General features: G+C 34.6%; 1 protein-coding gene across 1 annotated transcript in view; it reads left to right on the top strand.

Moving 5' to 3' along the window:
• Kdm3 (Lysine demethylase 3) overlaps positions 1 to 16,268 on the top strand; it is a 315,578-nt gene that overhangs the window by 72,359 nt on the left and 226,951 nt on the right. The window contains 3 exon segments of the mRNA XM_085484998.1: positions 6,331 to 6,582; positions 7,960 to 8,073; positions 15,094 to 15,288. Of these exon segments, the coding sequence (XP_085341124.1) occupies positions 6,331 to 6,582; positions 7,960 to 8,073; positions 15,094 to 15,288 (561 nt within the window).

The following is a 16,268-nucleotide window of genomic DNA, read 5'->3' as shown; positions in this document are numbered from 1 at the left end:
TGGCCCCCCATTTTTCGAAAATCGAACTTTTAAAGGTTGTTCCAGATTGTTCTAGTTGTTCTAAACATTGTTCCAAAGTGATAATTCCCTAAACAAAATATTTCACGAGATATAATAAAAAAATAGTTTCGTGCGCTAAAACAGTATTTTTACGTTTTCGGCTATAGTTATTATCTCTTAAACACCAAACTGTATATTTTAGCTAAAAACGAACAGAACAACCTGGAACAACTCTCAATTTTGCTAGAATATAATTTTAAAGAGTACTTTACTCTTTGAAATAAACATATTTTTGTTGTTTTTTCGTGTTTTTCGACCGATAACGACGTGACAGCGATCCCAAACTATAGAACAATTACGTACTGGCATAGAACAACTTGGAACAACTCTCAGTTTTGCTGGAACATTATTTTAAAGAGTACTTTACTCTTGGAAATAAACACATTTTTTTTGTTTTTTCATCTTTTTTGCTCGCTAAAGTCGCGATAGCGGTCCCAAACTAGAGAACAATTACGTACTGGCATAGAACAACTTGGAACAACTCTCAATTTTGCTAGAACATAATTTTAAAGAGTACTTTACTCTTGGAAATAAACACATTTTTCTTGTTTTTTTGTGTTTTTCGACCGATAACGTCGCGACAGCGGTCCCAAACTATAGAACAATTACGTACTGGCATAGAACAACTTGGAACAACTCTCAGTTTTGCTGGAACATTATTTTAAAGAGTACTTTACTCTTGGAAATAAACACATTTTTTTTGTTTTTTCATCTTTTTTGCTCGCTAAAGTCGCGATAGCGGTCCCAAACTATAGAACAATTACGTACTGGCATAGAACAACTTGGAACAACTCTCAATTTTGCTAGAACATAATTTTAAAGAGTACTTTACTCTTGGAAATAAACACATTTTTCTTGTTTTTTTGTGTTTTTCGACCGATAACGACGTGACAGCGATCCCAAACTATAGAACAATTACGTACTGGCATAGAACAACTTGGAACAACTCTCAGTTTTGCTAGAACATTATTTTAAAGAGTACTTTACTCTTGGAAATAAACACATTTTTCTTGTTTTTTTTGTGTTTTTCGACCGATAACGTCGCGACAGCGGTCCCAAACTATAGAACAATTACGTACTGGCATAGAACAACTTGGAACAACTCTCAGTTTTGCTAGAACATTATTTTAAAGGGTACTTTACTCTTAGAAATAAACACATTTTTTTTGTTTTTTCATCTTTTTTGCCCGCTAAAGTCGCGATAGCGGTCCCAAACTATAGAACAATTACGTACTGGCATAGAACAACTTGGAACAACTCTCAGTTTTGCTGGAACATTATTTTAAAGAGTACTTTACTCTTGGAAATAAACACATTTTTTTTGTTTTTTCATCTTTTTTGCACGCTAAAGTCGCGATAGCGGTCCCAAACTATAAAACAATTACGTATTGGCATAGAACAACTTGGAACAACTCTCAATTTTGCTAGAACATAATTTTAAAGAGTACTTTACTCTTGGAAATAAACACATTTTTCTTGTTTTTTTGTGTTTTTCGACCGATAACGTCGCGACAGCGGTCCCAAACTATAGAACAATTACGTACTGGCATAGAACAACTTGGAACAACTCTCAATTTTGCTAGAACATAATTTTAAAGAGTACTTTACTTTTGGAAATAAACATGTTCTAGTAAAATTGAGAGTTGTTCCAAGTTGTTCTATGCCAGTACGTAACTGTTCTATAGTTTACGATCGCTGTCGCGACTTTAGCGGGCGAAAAAGATGAAAAAACAAAAAAAAATGTGTTCATTTCCAAGAGTAAAGTACCCTTTAAAATGATGTTTTAGCAAAACTGAGAGTTGTTTCAAGTTGTTCTATGCCAGTACGTAATTATTCTATAGTTTGGGACCGCTGTCGCGACGTTATCGGTCGTAAAACACAAAAAAACAAGAAAAATGTGTTTATTTCCAAGAGTAAAGTACTCTTTAAAATTATGTTCTAGCAAAATTGAGAGTTGTTCCAAGTTGTTCTATGCCAGTACATAATTGTTCTATAGTTTGGGACCGCTATCGCGACTTTAGCGTGCAAAAAAGATGAAAAAACAAAAAAAATGTGTTTATTTCTAAGAGTAAAGTACCCTTTAAAATAATGTTCTAGCAAAACTGAGAGTTGTTCCAAGTTGTTCTACGCCAGTACGTAATTGTTCTATAGTTTGGGACCGCTGTCGCGACGTTATCGGTCGAAAAACACAAAAAAACAAGAAAAATGTGTTTATTTCCAAGAGTAAAGTACTCTTTAAAATTATGTTCTAGCAAAATTGAGAGTTGTTCCAAGTTGTTCTATGCCAGTACGTAATTGTTCTATAGTTTGGGACCGCTATCGCGACTTTAGCGTGCAAAAAAGATGAAAAAACAAAAAAAATGTGTTTATTTCCAAGAGTAAAGTACCCTTTAAAATAATGTTCTAGCAAAACTGAGAGTTGTTCCAAGTTGTTCTATGCCAGTACGTAATTGTTCTATAGTTTGGGATCGCTGTCACGTCGTTATCGGTCGAAAAACACAAAAAAAACAAGAAAAATGTGTTTATTTCCAAGAGTAAAGTACTCTTTAAAATTATGTTCTAGCAAAATTGAGAGTTGTTCCAAGTTGTTCTATGCCAGTACGTAATTGTTCTATAGTTTGGGACCGCTATCGCGACTTTAGCGAGCAAAAAAGATGAAAAAACAAAAAAAATGTGTTTATTTCCAAGAGTAAAGTACTCTTTAAAATAATGTTCCAGCAAAACTGAGAGTTGCTCCAAGTTGTTCTATGCCAGTACGTAATTGTTCTATAGTTTGGGACCGCTATCGCGACTTTAGCGGGCAAAAAAGATGAAAAAACAAAAAAAATGTGTTTATTTCTAAGAGTAAAGTACCCTTTAAAATAATGTTCTAGCAAAACTGAGAGTTGTTCCAAGTTGTTCTATGCCAGTACGTAATTGTTCTATAGTTTGGGACCGCTGTCGCGACGTTATCGGTCGAAAAACACAAAAAAACAAGAAAAATGTGTTTATTTCCAAGAGTAAAGTACTCTTTAAAATTATGTTCTAGCAAAATTGAGAGTTGTTCCAAGTTGTTCTATGCCAGTACGTAATTGTTCTATAGTTTGGGACCGCTATCGCGACTTTAGCGTGCAAAAAAGATGAAAAAACAAAAAAAATGTGTTTATTTCCAAGAGTAAAGTACCCTTTAAAATAATGTTCTAGCAAAACTGAGAGTTGTTCCAAGTTGTTCTATGCCAGTACGTAATTGTTCTATAGTTTGGGATCGCTGTCACGTCGTTATCGGTCGAAAAACACGAAAAAACAACAAAAATATGTTTATTTCCAAGAGTAAAGTACTCTTTAAAATTATATTCTAGCAAAATTGAGAGTTGTTCCAGGTTGTTCTGTTCGTTTTTAGCTAAAATATACAGTTTGGTGTTTAAGAGATAATAACTATAGCCGAAAACGTAAAAATACTGTTTTAGCGCACGAAACTATTTTTTTATTATATCTCGTGAAATATTTTGTTTAGGGAATTATCACTTTGGAACAATGTTTAGAACAACTAGAACAATCTGGAACAACCTTTAAAAGTTCGATTTTCGAAAAATGGGGGGCCAGGTCAAAAAATCGTTTTTTTCCATTTTTCGCGAAAATTTTTATTTTTTAAATTTGATCTTTTGGAACAATTTAGAACAAGTCTAGAACAACCTGGAACAACCTTTAAAAGTTTAAAATTCGAAAAATGGGGGGCTAACTTCATACAGGCGTAATTGGCTCTATATTAAGCACATACTAATTATTGATTTTCACTAGATAACAATCTTTAAACATTATTTGGAATATTTTTATTTTTAATCTTCAATTTATTTGAAGTTATCCTTTTTGTTTTAAACAAATGAAAAATAATTTTTTTTCACCGTCAGCTGTTTACCAATCGATTTTTTGACTCACTATTTTATCGAACACACTTCCTTGACCTTCTCTTGCAGATGGGACACGAAAATATATCTATATCTAAGAGATTCCTGCGAAAATATTTTACATTACAATTTCGGACATATAGTCAAAATTGCATGCCAGCGGCAGCGCCATTAAACACAGGCGTGCTCGCGAGATTGCGTTATTATTAATCATTCGTATATCGTTTACGAGGCACGTCGCGGCGCGTCCCTCGCCAATTATTAACGGCCGTTGCGCCCGTAGATATTTACTTATTAATTAACCGATTAACGTTTCGCAATTATGCGCCGTCACGCTCCAGTCGCGTACCCGGAAACCACGCGTATACCGCTTGTATCTCATATCAGGGCTTTTGCTTGTTCGATTAATAATGACCACGAATTATTATTGCGATACTCGCGACGTTTGGTACAATATAGAGATACCGAAATCAAAATTTGTCCAACCTACCATTTTTGGACGTTAATTAATTTCCTATGGTTAGATGAATTTATATACCGCGTTATCTTGTTTAATTATGGAAAGAACACAAGAATAAATTGATATTATGAACAGAGAAGATTTATGGAACAGAGTAAAATTGATTGAGTGTTAATAAATGAGTGTACAACGTACAGAGATATTGATAAATTAAGTCATCACTCGTTTCCGAAAATTAAAAGAACATTTTTTCTGAGATACAAAATTAATGACGCAATTAAATATACATTTCTTTTATATTTATACAAATCACTTTTGTGTCTCGAGTTTTAAGAAATAGAATTAAATTTTGTTGCATGGTATACCGCTTATACGCGTGATATAATCAAAATAACTGGAAATAATGCGGTATTGCCAGACATTGAATCAACGAATCTCCATCACGGCGCGGTGATTTCTACGAGCTCGCTCCGCTCGTAAATGCTGATTTATATATTAATTGACTGACACACCATGACCGTACCGAGTCACGCGCTCCCCTTACGATTACGATGACCCCGGTGCACCGAACAGAGGGTAGCATATCGCAGGGTATTTCAAGCGTATACTTAAAGTAAAGATACTTGGTTGCAAAATGTTATCCTATAAATATATTACATGTCATTGATCTTGTTATACGAACGAAAGGATTTTCTTTTCTTCCTCTTATCATAAAAATATCGTGATATTTTCTTTGATCATATATAAGCAATTATAAAAATAATAAAAACTATTAAACTTCACAGAAGTTCTTATAGGACAACAAGATTTTATTCTTTGTTTTAAAGAGTAATTTTATATAATTAATTTATTTTTTAATTTAATTTTCTATATTATAATAATACTTCTAATTTAATTTTTTTAATATATTTAATGCCGAAAATGTAAGAAAAAATTGCAAGTAACGTTTATTTAGATTTTGGATAAACTATAGGGCATACGTTTTCGTAGTAGACGCTACGAACCACAAAATGACCATCCGTGATTCAATTCAACGCGCTTCCCGTATCGAATCCGGTCACGTTGACAAAGCCTGAGAGTAAACCGAGTGTGCGGATCCTACTATATCTCGTGTTCTGACCCTTTGTTATCCTGGCGCAGCCTGCACTTTCTACTCCAAGCCAGAGGTTATGAATAATACATATTAATTGCGCCGGTTTCGTGTATACCTTGTTCTCCCTGTATAAATATATACGGCAAATTCGAGACAATCTCTCCATCGACACGCCAATTCGTTGCATGCATTCCTGGAGAATCGAACGAGAGGCTCGATAACACATTAGCACGCATGAATATCGCGATAAGGGACGCTGATAATTAACTGGATGATTGTTACGTGGATAGCTAAGGAGGTCCCGCCTAGTGCATTGTTCGCATGATAACCGCTCATTGTCGAGAGCGATTTAATCCTTAACCCTTCGCGATTCCGTGGAATAAATAGAATCTACACAGATTTTATATCTTGTATGTAGCACCTGCCGTTTCAAAAGTCTTTAATTAGCGCCCGATGGGAATACATTGTTATATTATGAGTTGAAAAAGAAAACAGCAAGGACTAAAGAAGTTTCTTATAATACCATTTAATTGAAGAGATGATTCGCGATTCTTTCTGTGAGATTTTTTCAAAAACATGTCATTTCCGCACTCATTATAGTACAATTAAAGTATTATAATTATAATTAGGGGAGGGTTTTTTGAGTGTTATCATTTATTTTAAAAATATATTATCAGTATATCTGTACTGTCAGCTTACTTTGATTAAAAGTCGACGTACCTTGTTTTAGAAATTAATTTTTTATCGCATATAATTTAATTTCTAACCTCTCTCTCTCTTTATTGTACATGTTTACTACATAATCTAATCTTGAGCTTAATCTATGTTTGCAGATCCTCGTAGAATACGACGACGTAGAGTGGCAAAGGAGGGAGTGGCTGTCGCCTCACAGGGATGCCGTGTTCTCCTTCTTTCTCATTGAACGAGGTCTCTATTGGGCCGAACGACCTGACCCCAGACACGCCAGTCTCATCCCCATCGATCATCACAATCACGCGAACAATAACCACCATCAGCACCGCATTAACGGGAAACCGCTTAGAGGCGCCACAGCAGTCGCTGACACCGTTGCCTGGCCAGCTCTTGTGAGTGCAAATTAATTACTGTATACTTTCGGATTTTCAGACGATTTTAGAATTCTCTTTCTTTAAAAAACATTGCAATAATTCTCGCGTGAAAAAGTGATCTGTACAATTTATTTTGTCTTATATTAATGTAAGAAGATATAAAAGTTTAAATATTAAAAAAAATTTTTTATCATATTTTTACTAAATTCGATATTATAGAAATATCAGATATTAGATATTCGATATTAGAAAATACAAAAATAAAATAAAAATATCAAAAATCTGGCATCGTGTATGAATATTTATATTCATTTTAAGTTCTTTTTTCGCTGAAAATATTTTACGAGAACTTTCTAGCTTCGTTTAGAAACGTTTTTTAAATTGTACAGATTATGCAATATTGTTGAAAAATTCTCATGCTCGCGAATATAATGCATATGAAATTTCCGTAATATTCTGTTATGCATGTAATTTTCTTCCGATTTTACATAAAAGTGTATATAATTCGATGGGCTACTATTTTTAATGTAAATCTTTCATATTTTATCGATGATAATTGAAGAATGCTTGCAATCCCCTATTCGGATATTAATCAGTGGTTAATTAATGAAATATCCGATTCTCCATTCCTGTTGAATAAATTTTACGATCGACACAATTCGACCGTTATAAAACAGCGCGTTCCATTGGCTCGATGCTTTTTTGCTCGTTAAAATTTTAATGCTTCGATTGAGCGAGCTTAATTATTTTGCGAAGGCTCAATGACGCAAAAGTAATTACATTTATATAATATTAAATTTTTGCTTTCTGGTTTTTGGTAGACTTTAAAATTGAAATTCTGAATGCAACGTTATAAACATCATCAAAAAAAGATTTCCACTTTGCTCATTAACATCAAGTTTTTTTTCATTTATTTGAACAGTAATCAAATTGCATGTTTAAACCTTATGACATATAAAATAAAAAATATTTTATACCTTTTTATAAAATATGGATATTTGCCTACTGCTTTCTTTTTTCTTAATAAATCGTTTTTTAAACACAAGTATACTAGGCATTTATTTTATCATAATTAATTAAAATTTCTGAAGCGTTAGCTGAGTTGAACTAATTTATGTATATATAGAAATAGAAAAGATTATTATTATAAACAGATGAATTATATATTTTTTAGAAATACTTTGATATAAATTTTGTTTTACTTTATTATGTTTATACGATATACATATTTAATAATTTTTTTTCTTCTCTTGATGAAATAATTTGATATAAATTGATGTAATTAAATGTAACTCACACCTTGAACAGTGATGATATATATATGCGTCAGCTAAAATGTTATTTTACATAAAGCGGAATGTGCAATAATCGAGGATTGTGCACGTTTGTTTTTAGACTTTCTATCCTCTCGTGGCACGCGCTGAGTTGCACGAAGACGCCATGCCGATCGAGTTTATGCAAGATCGCAAACTGGACTTCGTCGATTACTCGAAGCTGAAGCCATTCACCGTAAGTACCATAAATTGATTTGAAACGTTTAGGTTCAGATCGTTCGATGAATTCTAACATCGCATATAACATTGCGTAGTGAATAATAATCGTTGACTCTGTAGTCATATCTATATGATATACAATAATTATATTTTGTTAAAGAATACAGTCGTGATAGAGTTAATTTTTAATTATTGCGTAATTACAAAGTGCACAACATAAATTCATAATTTATCAAAATTCATAATTATTTCACACTGTGCTTTTATCACTAATTTGATATTTTTTCCATTAATTTTAAGTGCGCTGTATTTTTCATAATTAACATTGCACCGGGATATTTAAACTTTGTTTGAAAACTAGATCTATGAAGAGAACGTAACGTTTTCGTTCAAGAGAAAGAATGAATAATTCAACTGTATTTTTTAATCATTCATGCGTTATTGCTGGTTTCCAAGAAGAAAGCGAAAAAGCGTAAAAACTCGCGTGTTCGCTGACCAAGTGTACATTGACGCAATCCGTTATCTCGTTTCCCTTCTAATTTCCTCGCGGCGTCCTGCACATTTCACGCGTGAGATGCGATAAAGGATTCCGAGACATACACACGCGACTAAGAGTCCACGCGCGCAAGTTTGGCGAAACGCGGCATGACACGCGGTGGCCACTTCCGCTTTACGACTGGAAACTTACTTCGTTAGGGACGAGCTGGAACTTAGTTAGGGGAACAAGTTCCCCGGAGCCATTGGAGCATCCGACACCCCTCTGAGGCGACGAACGCGAGAGCACGAGAGCTCTTCTCTCGAGTCGCGCGTGCTGCCGCTGTAAGTAATCTTTCACGGGACTCTCGTTGCCCAACTTCTCGTAAGATCTACGCCCGAAGAGAAGTAAGACCAAACTTGCCGGTTGGAAGACGAGCGGCCGAACTTTGACTCGAGTTGCCGTTTCACTTTCGCGTATGTGTAGGAATTATATTTGCGAACGTGGCAGAACTTTTCGCGCGCAACTTTTTATATTTCTTCTTGGATCGGAGTTCTTATTATTTCGTGATGTGATAAAATTGAAAGGGTATATATATATATATACATATACTAACCTATTCTGGTATAAAGAAACACGAGACACCCGACTGAGAGAATAAATCGATCAACCAATCTCTCTTTGCGAGAGAGATAGCGCATGCATACATGTGTACGTGTATATGTGTGTGTAACTACTTTAGAAGTTGTAGCACTTCTATTACACGGGGTAGGAAGAGTTGAGCGTGGTGGAATTGTTTCCAAGTAATTAAACTACCGGAAAACTTTTACCGTTAAAACTTTTCTCCGCTTCGGTGGCGGCGGTAGAGCGAGTTGTAAGTCGTTTACGTGCGGCGAGAACCTTCAGACGGTCAGGTTCAGATGTGTTTTACCTTTCAGGTACCTTCGCTCTTTATACCTGCTGACTTGATTCATTCTAAACAAGATAAATTATCCTCGCGGTTAAAAAAATGTGTACCTGAAATTTCACGCATTATCATAATAACGTGTAAATGCTGTTTTTCTTTCACACATTTTACAATGGAATTTCAAAGAAACCTAACTCGAGGCAAATTTCAACTACGGAAGCACATTTTTGAAGACAGAAGCTCAGGTCTCGCATTTCGACTAAACGGAGCGGAGTCAGCAACCTCTCTTTTCGCCAGGGCGATAAATTGATTCTTGTCTCAATAAAAAAATCTCCCTCGCGAACAGCCATAGATCTTTACTTTAAGCTGCGAATCGATGCGCTTGCGTTCTGTCGGGAACAGGAGAAAGTCGACGGGTTAAGTGTAAAGAAAAAAGAAAAAAAGGAAAAAAAGGAGCACGAGAGGGAGAGCCGAATTCGTCCGAAGGCGAAGTCTCGCGCGCGAGAGTGTGCTGACCCTGAACTATAAATGCAACGGGTTCTTTCTCCTCGCAGCATCGCGCCGCATACCTATCTCTATCAAACGTGCACGCGTGCACTTGCGCGCGACGTCCCTCTCGCTTTGCTCTCGTTGGGTTTAACACAACCACGGGTGCCGCGAAGGGGATGCAACCACGTCTCTCGCACATACATCCATATACATGTTTTATGTATCTCGCGGGTATTAAATATTTTATTATTATTCGATATATATATATATATATATATATATATATATTTATCGATACTTGGAATTATTTTACGAATTTCACCCCAGGAAAATAAAAAAGTTTAATATTTACGACGCGACGGTAAATGGTAGAATATCTCGAATTCGACGCATAATTTTAGACTCTTCGGGGGAAATAAAATGTATCAAAGTGTACGGATATATGCTGTGTGGGACGATTCGAAAGGAAAAGTGAGTGGGTTCTAGAGAGCTACGATTTTCATTTCTCTGTGGTCTCGAGAAAGATTCTGTTCGACGCCCATGTGATAGTCGGTTGCCTCCTGCCGGCGGCGTCACTTGCCGGTTTGGCGACTCGATAGCACGCGTGCACGATCTGTGCGAGAGACGTTGGAGAACGGCCAAAGAGAGGCGCCAACATATTCCCGTTCTGCCTAACGGTCCTTGGCCGCTAAGCGCGACGACGCGGCATTATACCTTCGGTTCTCCCTTCACGCGATTCTCGCGAGACGTAGAACGCTGGATTCCTGCCTACGCTGTTTCGTGAAAGGCTCTTGCTCACCTCGAAGTGAGAGGGAAGAGGCAGGAAGGGGGTGCTCGTATTATTTCTTTTATCGAGGAAATTAATCCCGTATTCGTGTAAATGCGATTCAGTCATATTCTTTGTCTAAAAGCTAATTGTTTGACAAAGTATTTTTAAAGAGATAGAAGAGGTATTGTGGAAAAAATTAGTCTCATTAATTTATTCTAATTCATGATTTTAATATTTCAATTAATCTAATTTCCAAGATATCTAAATTTGAGAGAGAAATCTCTTAATAAAATAAATAAGTCGAAAAAAATTCTGAGACATCTGCGAAGGGGCATTTGATGCTTTCAAAGCTCTTGTAAAATAATCTTATATCCATGTAACATCTAATTACGAAGCAGTTTTGTTTCTACATGATCTTGCAAATAATTTACTACATCAGCATAGTTTTAATGCGACGCTATTAAGTATATTGACGATAAGGCGAACGTCCAAGTTGCAAAATATCGGATAATATCGTGGATATAGCGTGCTCATTATTGAGCCAATTTAGTGGAACAGATACGGACGACGGTTGAGAAAGTAATTGCGCGCGAATAATTTTCTTGCACGAGTGGTACATGCATCTGCCGCATTTTAATTTGCGACGATAGTCACCTGTCTGTAGTCGTTTTACCCGCAGGTACTTCAGCCTTGTGATTGTACAGTGAACGCATCGCGATTAATCGCGGGCGCGTCCTTAATTAAGAAACTGCTTAATTAATTAGCTGCGGCGTGATAATTGTTAACGAGGATTCGCGATGCGTGATAGAAACGATAACAACCGACGCATACATAGCGTGAGTCTTGATTTTGCGATAATTTCATCTTGAGAGATATTTGGGGCGGATTGACAATGGTAGAGTTCACTCGAGAAAAGAACGAAATCATGAAAATTTTAACATATATAAATTTTTAGAATCTAATATTTAAGAGAAATTACGTATAAAATATAAAGATGTTATTAAAGATGTTATTAATAAACTCTAAAGTAAAGTTTTATGTTATGGAAATAAAATCTAAAAGAGAGAGATGCTATACATATACAAGTAATATATTTTACATTTCTATATTTTTTTCGTGGGAATTAAATTATACGATGCTTAGAGTAATATACATACAGTTTCTATTCTCTTTGGAAATATTATATACAAAAATGAATTGTCTCTCAAGAGCGGAAATTATCTCTTTAACATAATATTAATTCTTCATAAAAATTTTAATGAAAGATATTTCTTACATTATGATGCAATGATTTTTTTTATTACGAAAATATTATTGTCTCGTATTCTCGTATTTGATACATTAATTAAAACTCAAGAATTTTATATTGAAAATATGCGTATATGAAAGATAGATTTCTTCACACTGTGAAGAAATTTTTCTACTTGAAAATTCCATCGCGATCGTTATGAAAGAACTAAGACTGTGCAAGCATATAATTGGAAATGGGATTTTATCAGTACTCTTTGAAAGAGAGAAACCTAGGGAACCGATCGAGCAAGTTCCGTAATCCATAAATAGGCAGATTCGCGTATTCCTTAATATCTTTCACAAGGATAATTCAACGACCGACATAATTATATTATAATTGGTGCATGATATGTTCAGACGAACGTTACTTCTATCCGATATCGATTTTCGATGATTAAACGAAAAAAAAAAATATTTTAAGCCGTTCCGCGACGAGTATCTTCGTACCGGGATGCCATATGTTGCGCGAAATCTTCTATCGATTATGCTTCGCGATAAACGGACCTTCTCCTAAGCACGCGGAATGACTTTACAATGATTACAAACGATACCGAGGCCGGACGGCGCTTGCTGGTTACATGCAAGCACTTTCATTTATGATGAACGAGAAAATTACGAGAAGTGCTATTCCATGTATGTACACGTACGCATACATACAAAGATGTACACAGATCTTGTATGAGGAGATAATTTAAATGATAATTTAGAGATGGAAAATACTCTGTGCATGTGTGTACATATGTGTACGTATATATTTATCTAAATGCATCATAGGATATATATTACGAGAGATAATTTTTACACGAATGTCATAAATATTTAGCGTAATTTTAACAAAATTATATGATTGTTGAGACAGGAACATTTTAATCAATATTTTTTTTAATCTTTTGCGTGTCTTTCTGTCTTCGAAGATGGAAAATAAATAATTCTTTTGATAAACGAATATGATGAAAATAATGCTTCGCTTGAAATCCGTGACATTTTTGCGATAACGTCAATACTCTAAGACGAGTACTACACAATTAAAATATTTTTAATTAATTGCTTTTTGTTATCTTGCATAAAGTTCTATGGAATATTAAAGCATTGGGGACGAAGCGCAATAAAACTGACGTAATTTTAATTATAATACTTAGCACTTTGAGAAGAGTTTACGGTGCACTTTACAATATTAATGTTGGAGATACCAACTTGCAAAGTACATCGAGTTTGAGAGATGTGCATTATATTTCCAGTCTTATACAAACTAATTATTATTCGTATAATTGTGTAATTCTCTTTGACTGTACGAGGCTACCTTTTCATCATCTCTCAAGCATTCATTTCGTTCGATTCATTAAAATAATGAAAGCTTCCAGAAATAATCTAAAAAAAAGTTGAAAGAATACACAGATCGTAGAGGACATAAGATAATAATCGTTCGGAAACAAAGTTGAGCTTGTATCATCAAATCTGATCGAATCGTAATGTTCTTCGTCGCGGTCATTCCCGTTTGCAGGGCTCCTCAGCTCTCTCGATTACGTTTATTTCTATTTATGGATTGCCTGAAAAATCTAAAGACGATTTCCTGTCTGTAAAAGTTTGATAAAAACTCCACTATTCGCTGACAAATTCATTTCTTTGTTAATTTTGTTATGCTTTCAACTTTTTTCATTTAAAGGAATAACTTTTTTCATTTAATATTATCTTGCGTCACAGATTAAACTTTCAAATTTAATTTAGAATGAAGAAGAAGAAAATCTGTCAAATAGAGAGAAAGGAAAGACGGCCTTCCTTTCTTCTTCGGGACTTCGTCATATAAGGTGTCTCGTGAATCGCGTTCACGAACACTGTATAGACATTAAGTGCTCTCGACGCTTTGGTAATAACGTTCTAATTGCCGTTGTATTACTACCATTAACGCGCCTCGCACCGTCACGCTGTGCGAGCGATTGCATAACGCGTATCTGACGTAACGGCGTAATAGTGACGTAATGAAACGCGGACACGAGCGATGTGCCTCGCTCGAATGCATATACTCGTCAATGGAAAAAGCAATCGCGAAAAAAATACGAAGATCGACATTATTATATTTTCTGAATCTATGTAATTTTATTCTCAAGCCAAGCTTGTTTTATTTATAAATATATACAAAATTGCATAGAAATTCATATATTTTGGAAAAGATTATCACACACATCATTTCAATAATATAAATATAAAATACTGTATTGATTAGTTACGATCCTTGGCGATTTATAGTTTGAGAAACTAGCTAATTAACGGTTTTCAATATCGCATTGACGTTCTAATTTATATGTATGCATATCTGCATGTGCTGAAAATGATATCGAGATATTTAATTATAGATTCAATAACAAAAGAATATTAAATATTCGAATGCTATTTTCTATTCTATTGGATATATAATTTCTGCAGACTGCATTCTTACTCGTGTTAATAAAAACATTTTCACATCGATTATATTGATCGTGTAATGAACGTGATAATATCACGTTCTCTGGCTTCGATTTAAGCTATTTAATATTTCAAGTTTTTTTTAGCACGCTGTCTTTTATTATTTTCTCAATACGTTATAATTTTATTAAAACATGAAATAAAAACAGAGTCAACGACATGCAAATGAGATGGAATATGTACGACCTCTTTGTTCAGTACATAACAATATTTAATAATATTATGCAATAGCTGATTAAGTATTTATTAAGATGATGTTGCGTATATAACTCGAATGTAGTTAATACATTGTCATTTATTTCTGTTCTTCTATTTTTATTCTCATTTATTTAAAGTTCATAAAATTACTAGTGCATTTTTTAACTTGCTTTTATTAAATTTATAGATATTATTTTAAAATTACAAATAAGATATGTTAAAATACATAAATCTCGCGTTTTTTATACGAAAAACAAATCTCTTACCCGCAGTTTTCCACCGAGATTTTATTTTCTTTTATCTCTTATCAAATTGCATAAATTTTTACTTTTTCCTAATTTTTTTTCCTTCCAAAATCGCGGACAGCTTCTGGAATAGTCCGCTTTTCTTCTTAATCAAGTTTCACGAACGAAGCTTTAATCTCGGACTTTTTTGCTCGTCTTTGCAGCAGGACTGGGAGCTGACTAAGGGAACGATGCCCTGGGGAAACGCCGTTCGGAGATGGGCTGAAATGCAGGACGGTCAGAGGATCCTGCTGACTACGCCTAGCGTTCTGGTCGGTTTCAGAGTCGAAGTTTATCGGGCGGAAGGCACCACACAATGGTACACAGCCGTGATCGTCGGTTATAACGAGTCCACTAAGGTAAGTCCGACTAGAGAATAAATATTATGGTGTTGTCTTATCAGTATATGAAAATTGTCTTGTAGCAGCTTGGGAGATTCTCAGCTCGATATTAAATTTGACAATGTTCGTTAATGTAATATACTAATAATATACGTAATATTCGCAATGACAGAAATATCATTTGAACAAATCATTAATTATAAGTCGTTTTAAGCTATTTTCGAAATTTCTATTTTAACATATTTTCAAGAATATGGTTTTGCGACACGACACGAAGTCAAAAGTGTAAGAAAATAGATTAAATGCTTTATTTGATAATTTTTTATAAAAATAGATTGAGCTACTTTTTATCAATTTGGATCAGTTTATTTGCTTGTCAGATTGATAATAATTTGAGATAAAAAAATCTAATTTTAATTTTGACAACGAACAGTTCTGCAATTGAATGATGAATTAATAATTGTTCGGCAACCAGTTAGAAGCAAGTCTTAATTTTTTAAATAATCTTTTACAATTACGTCAGCTGATAAAATTATGAAGCATTAATTTGCCATAATATACTGAAGAAAAATGCGACTGTATCTAAATAATTCAAACGAGCTATTTTTTTCTGTATTCGATATTTTCATCGTCTTTATCGTTAAACATCTTAAGATAGAGCGAACGAACGACGGCCTCGCATTGTCGCGAAAGTAATCCTTCTCGTCTTGTCTTGCGCGGAAGCTTCCGATAATTTATCCTGGCACTGTCGTAGCATTCCTATTGGAAAACTAAATCCCTGAAATAGTCGGCGACGAGGAAACGTTACGGAAAAGGTGCAGGAATCGAAGGGCGAAGGAACATAAAATATCGGGTTGTCTAAGGAAGCTTTTGTCGCTTCGCGCGCTTTTTCTTTTTCGTCCTTTTATTCCCTTTGTATATACGTCTGCCTCGAATATTCTTCGAGAGTGCTAGCGAAATCGAATCGCTTGTCTGTTGAAGTTTATTCGAATATTCTT

Source organism: Nylanderia fulva, unplaced genomic scaffold, assembly GCF_048542155.1.
Source record: "Nylanderia fulva isolate GAGA-0341 unplaced genomic scaffold, ASM4854215v1 Scaffold33, whole genome shotgun sequence".
Taxonomy (NCBI): domain Eukaryota; kingdom Metazoa; phylum Arthropoda; class Insecta; order Hymenoptera; family Formicidae; genus Nylanderia; species Nylanderia fulva.
The sequence above is the reverse complement of the archived record's forward strand: the minus strand, read 5'-3'. Positions and strand labels throughout refer to the sequence as shown.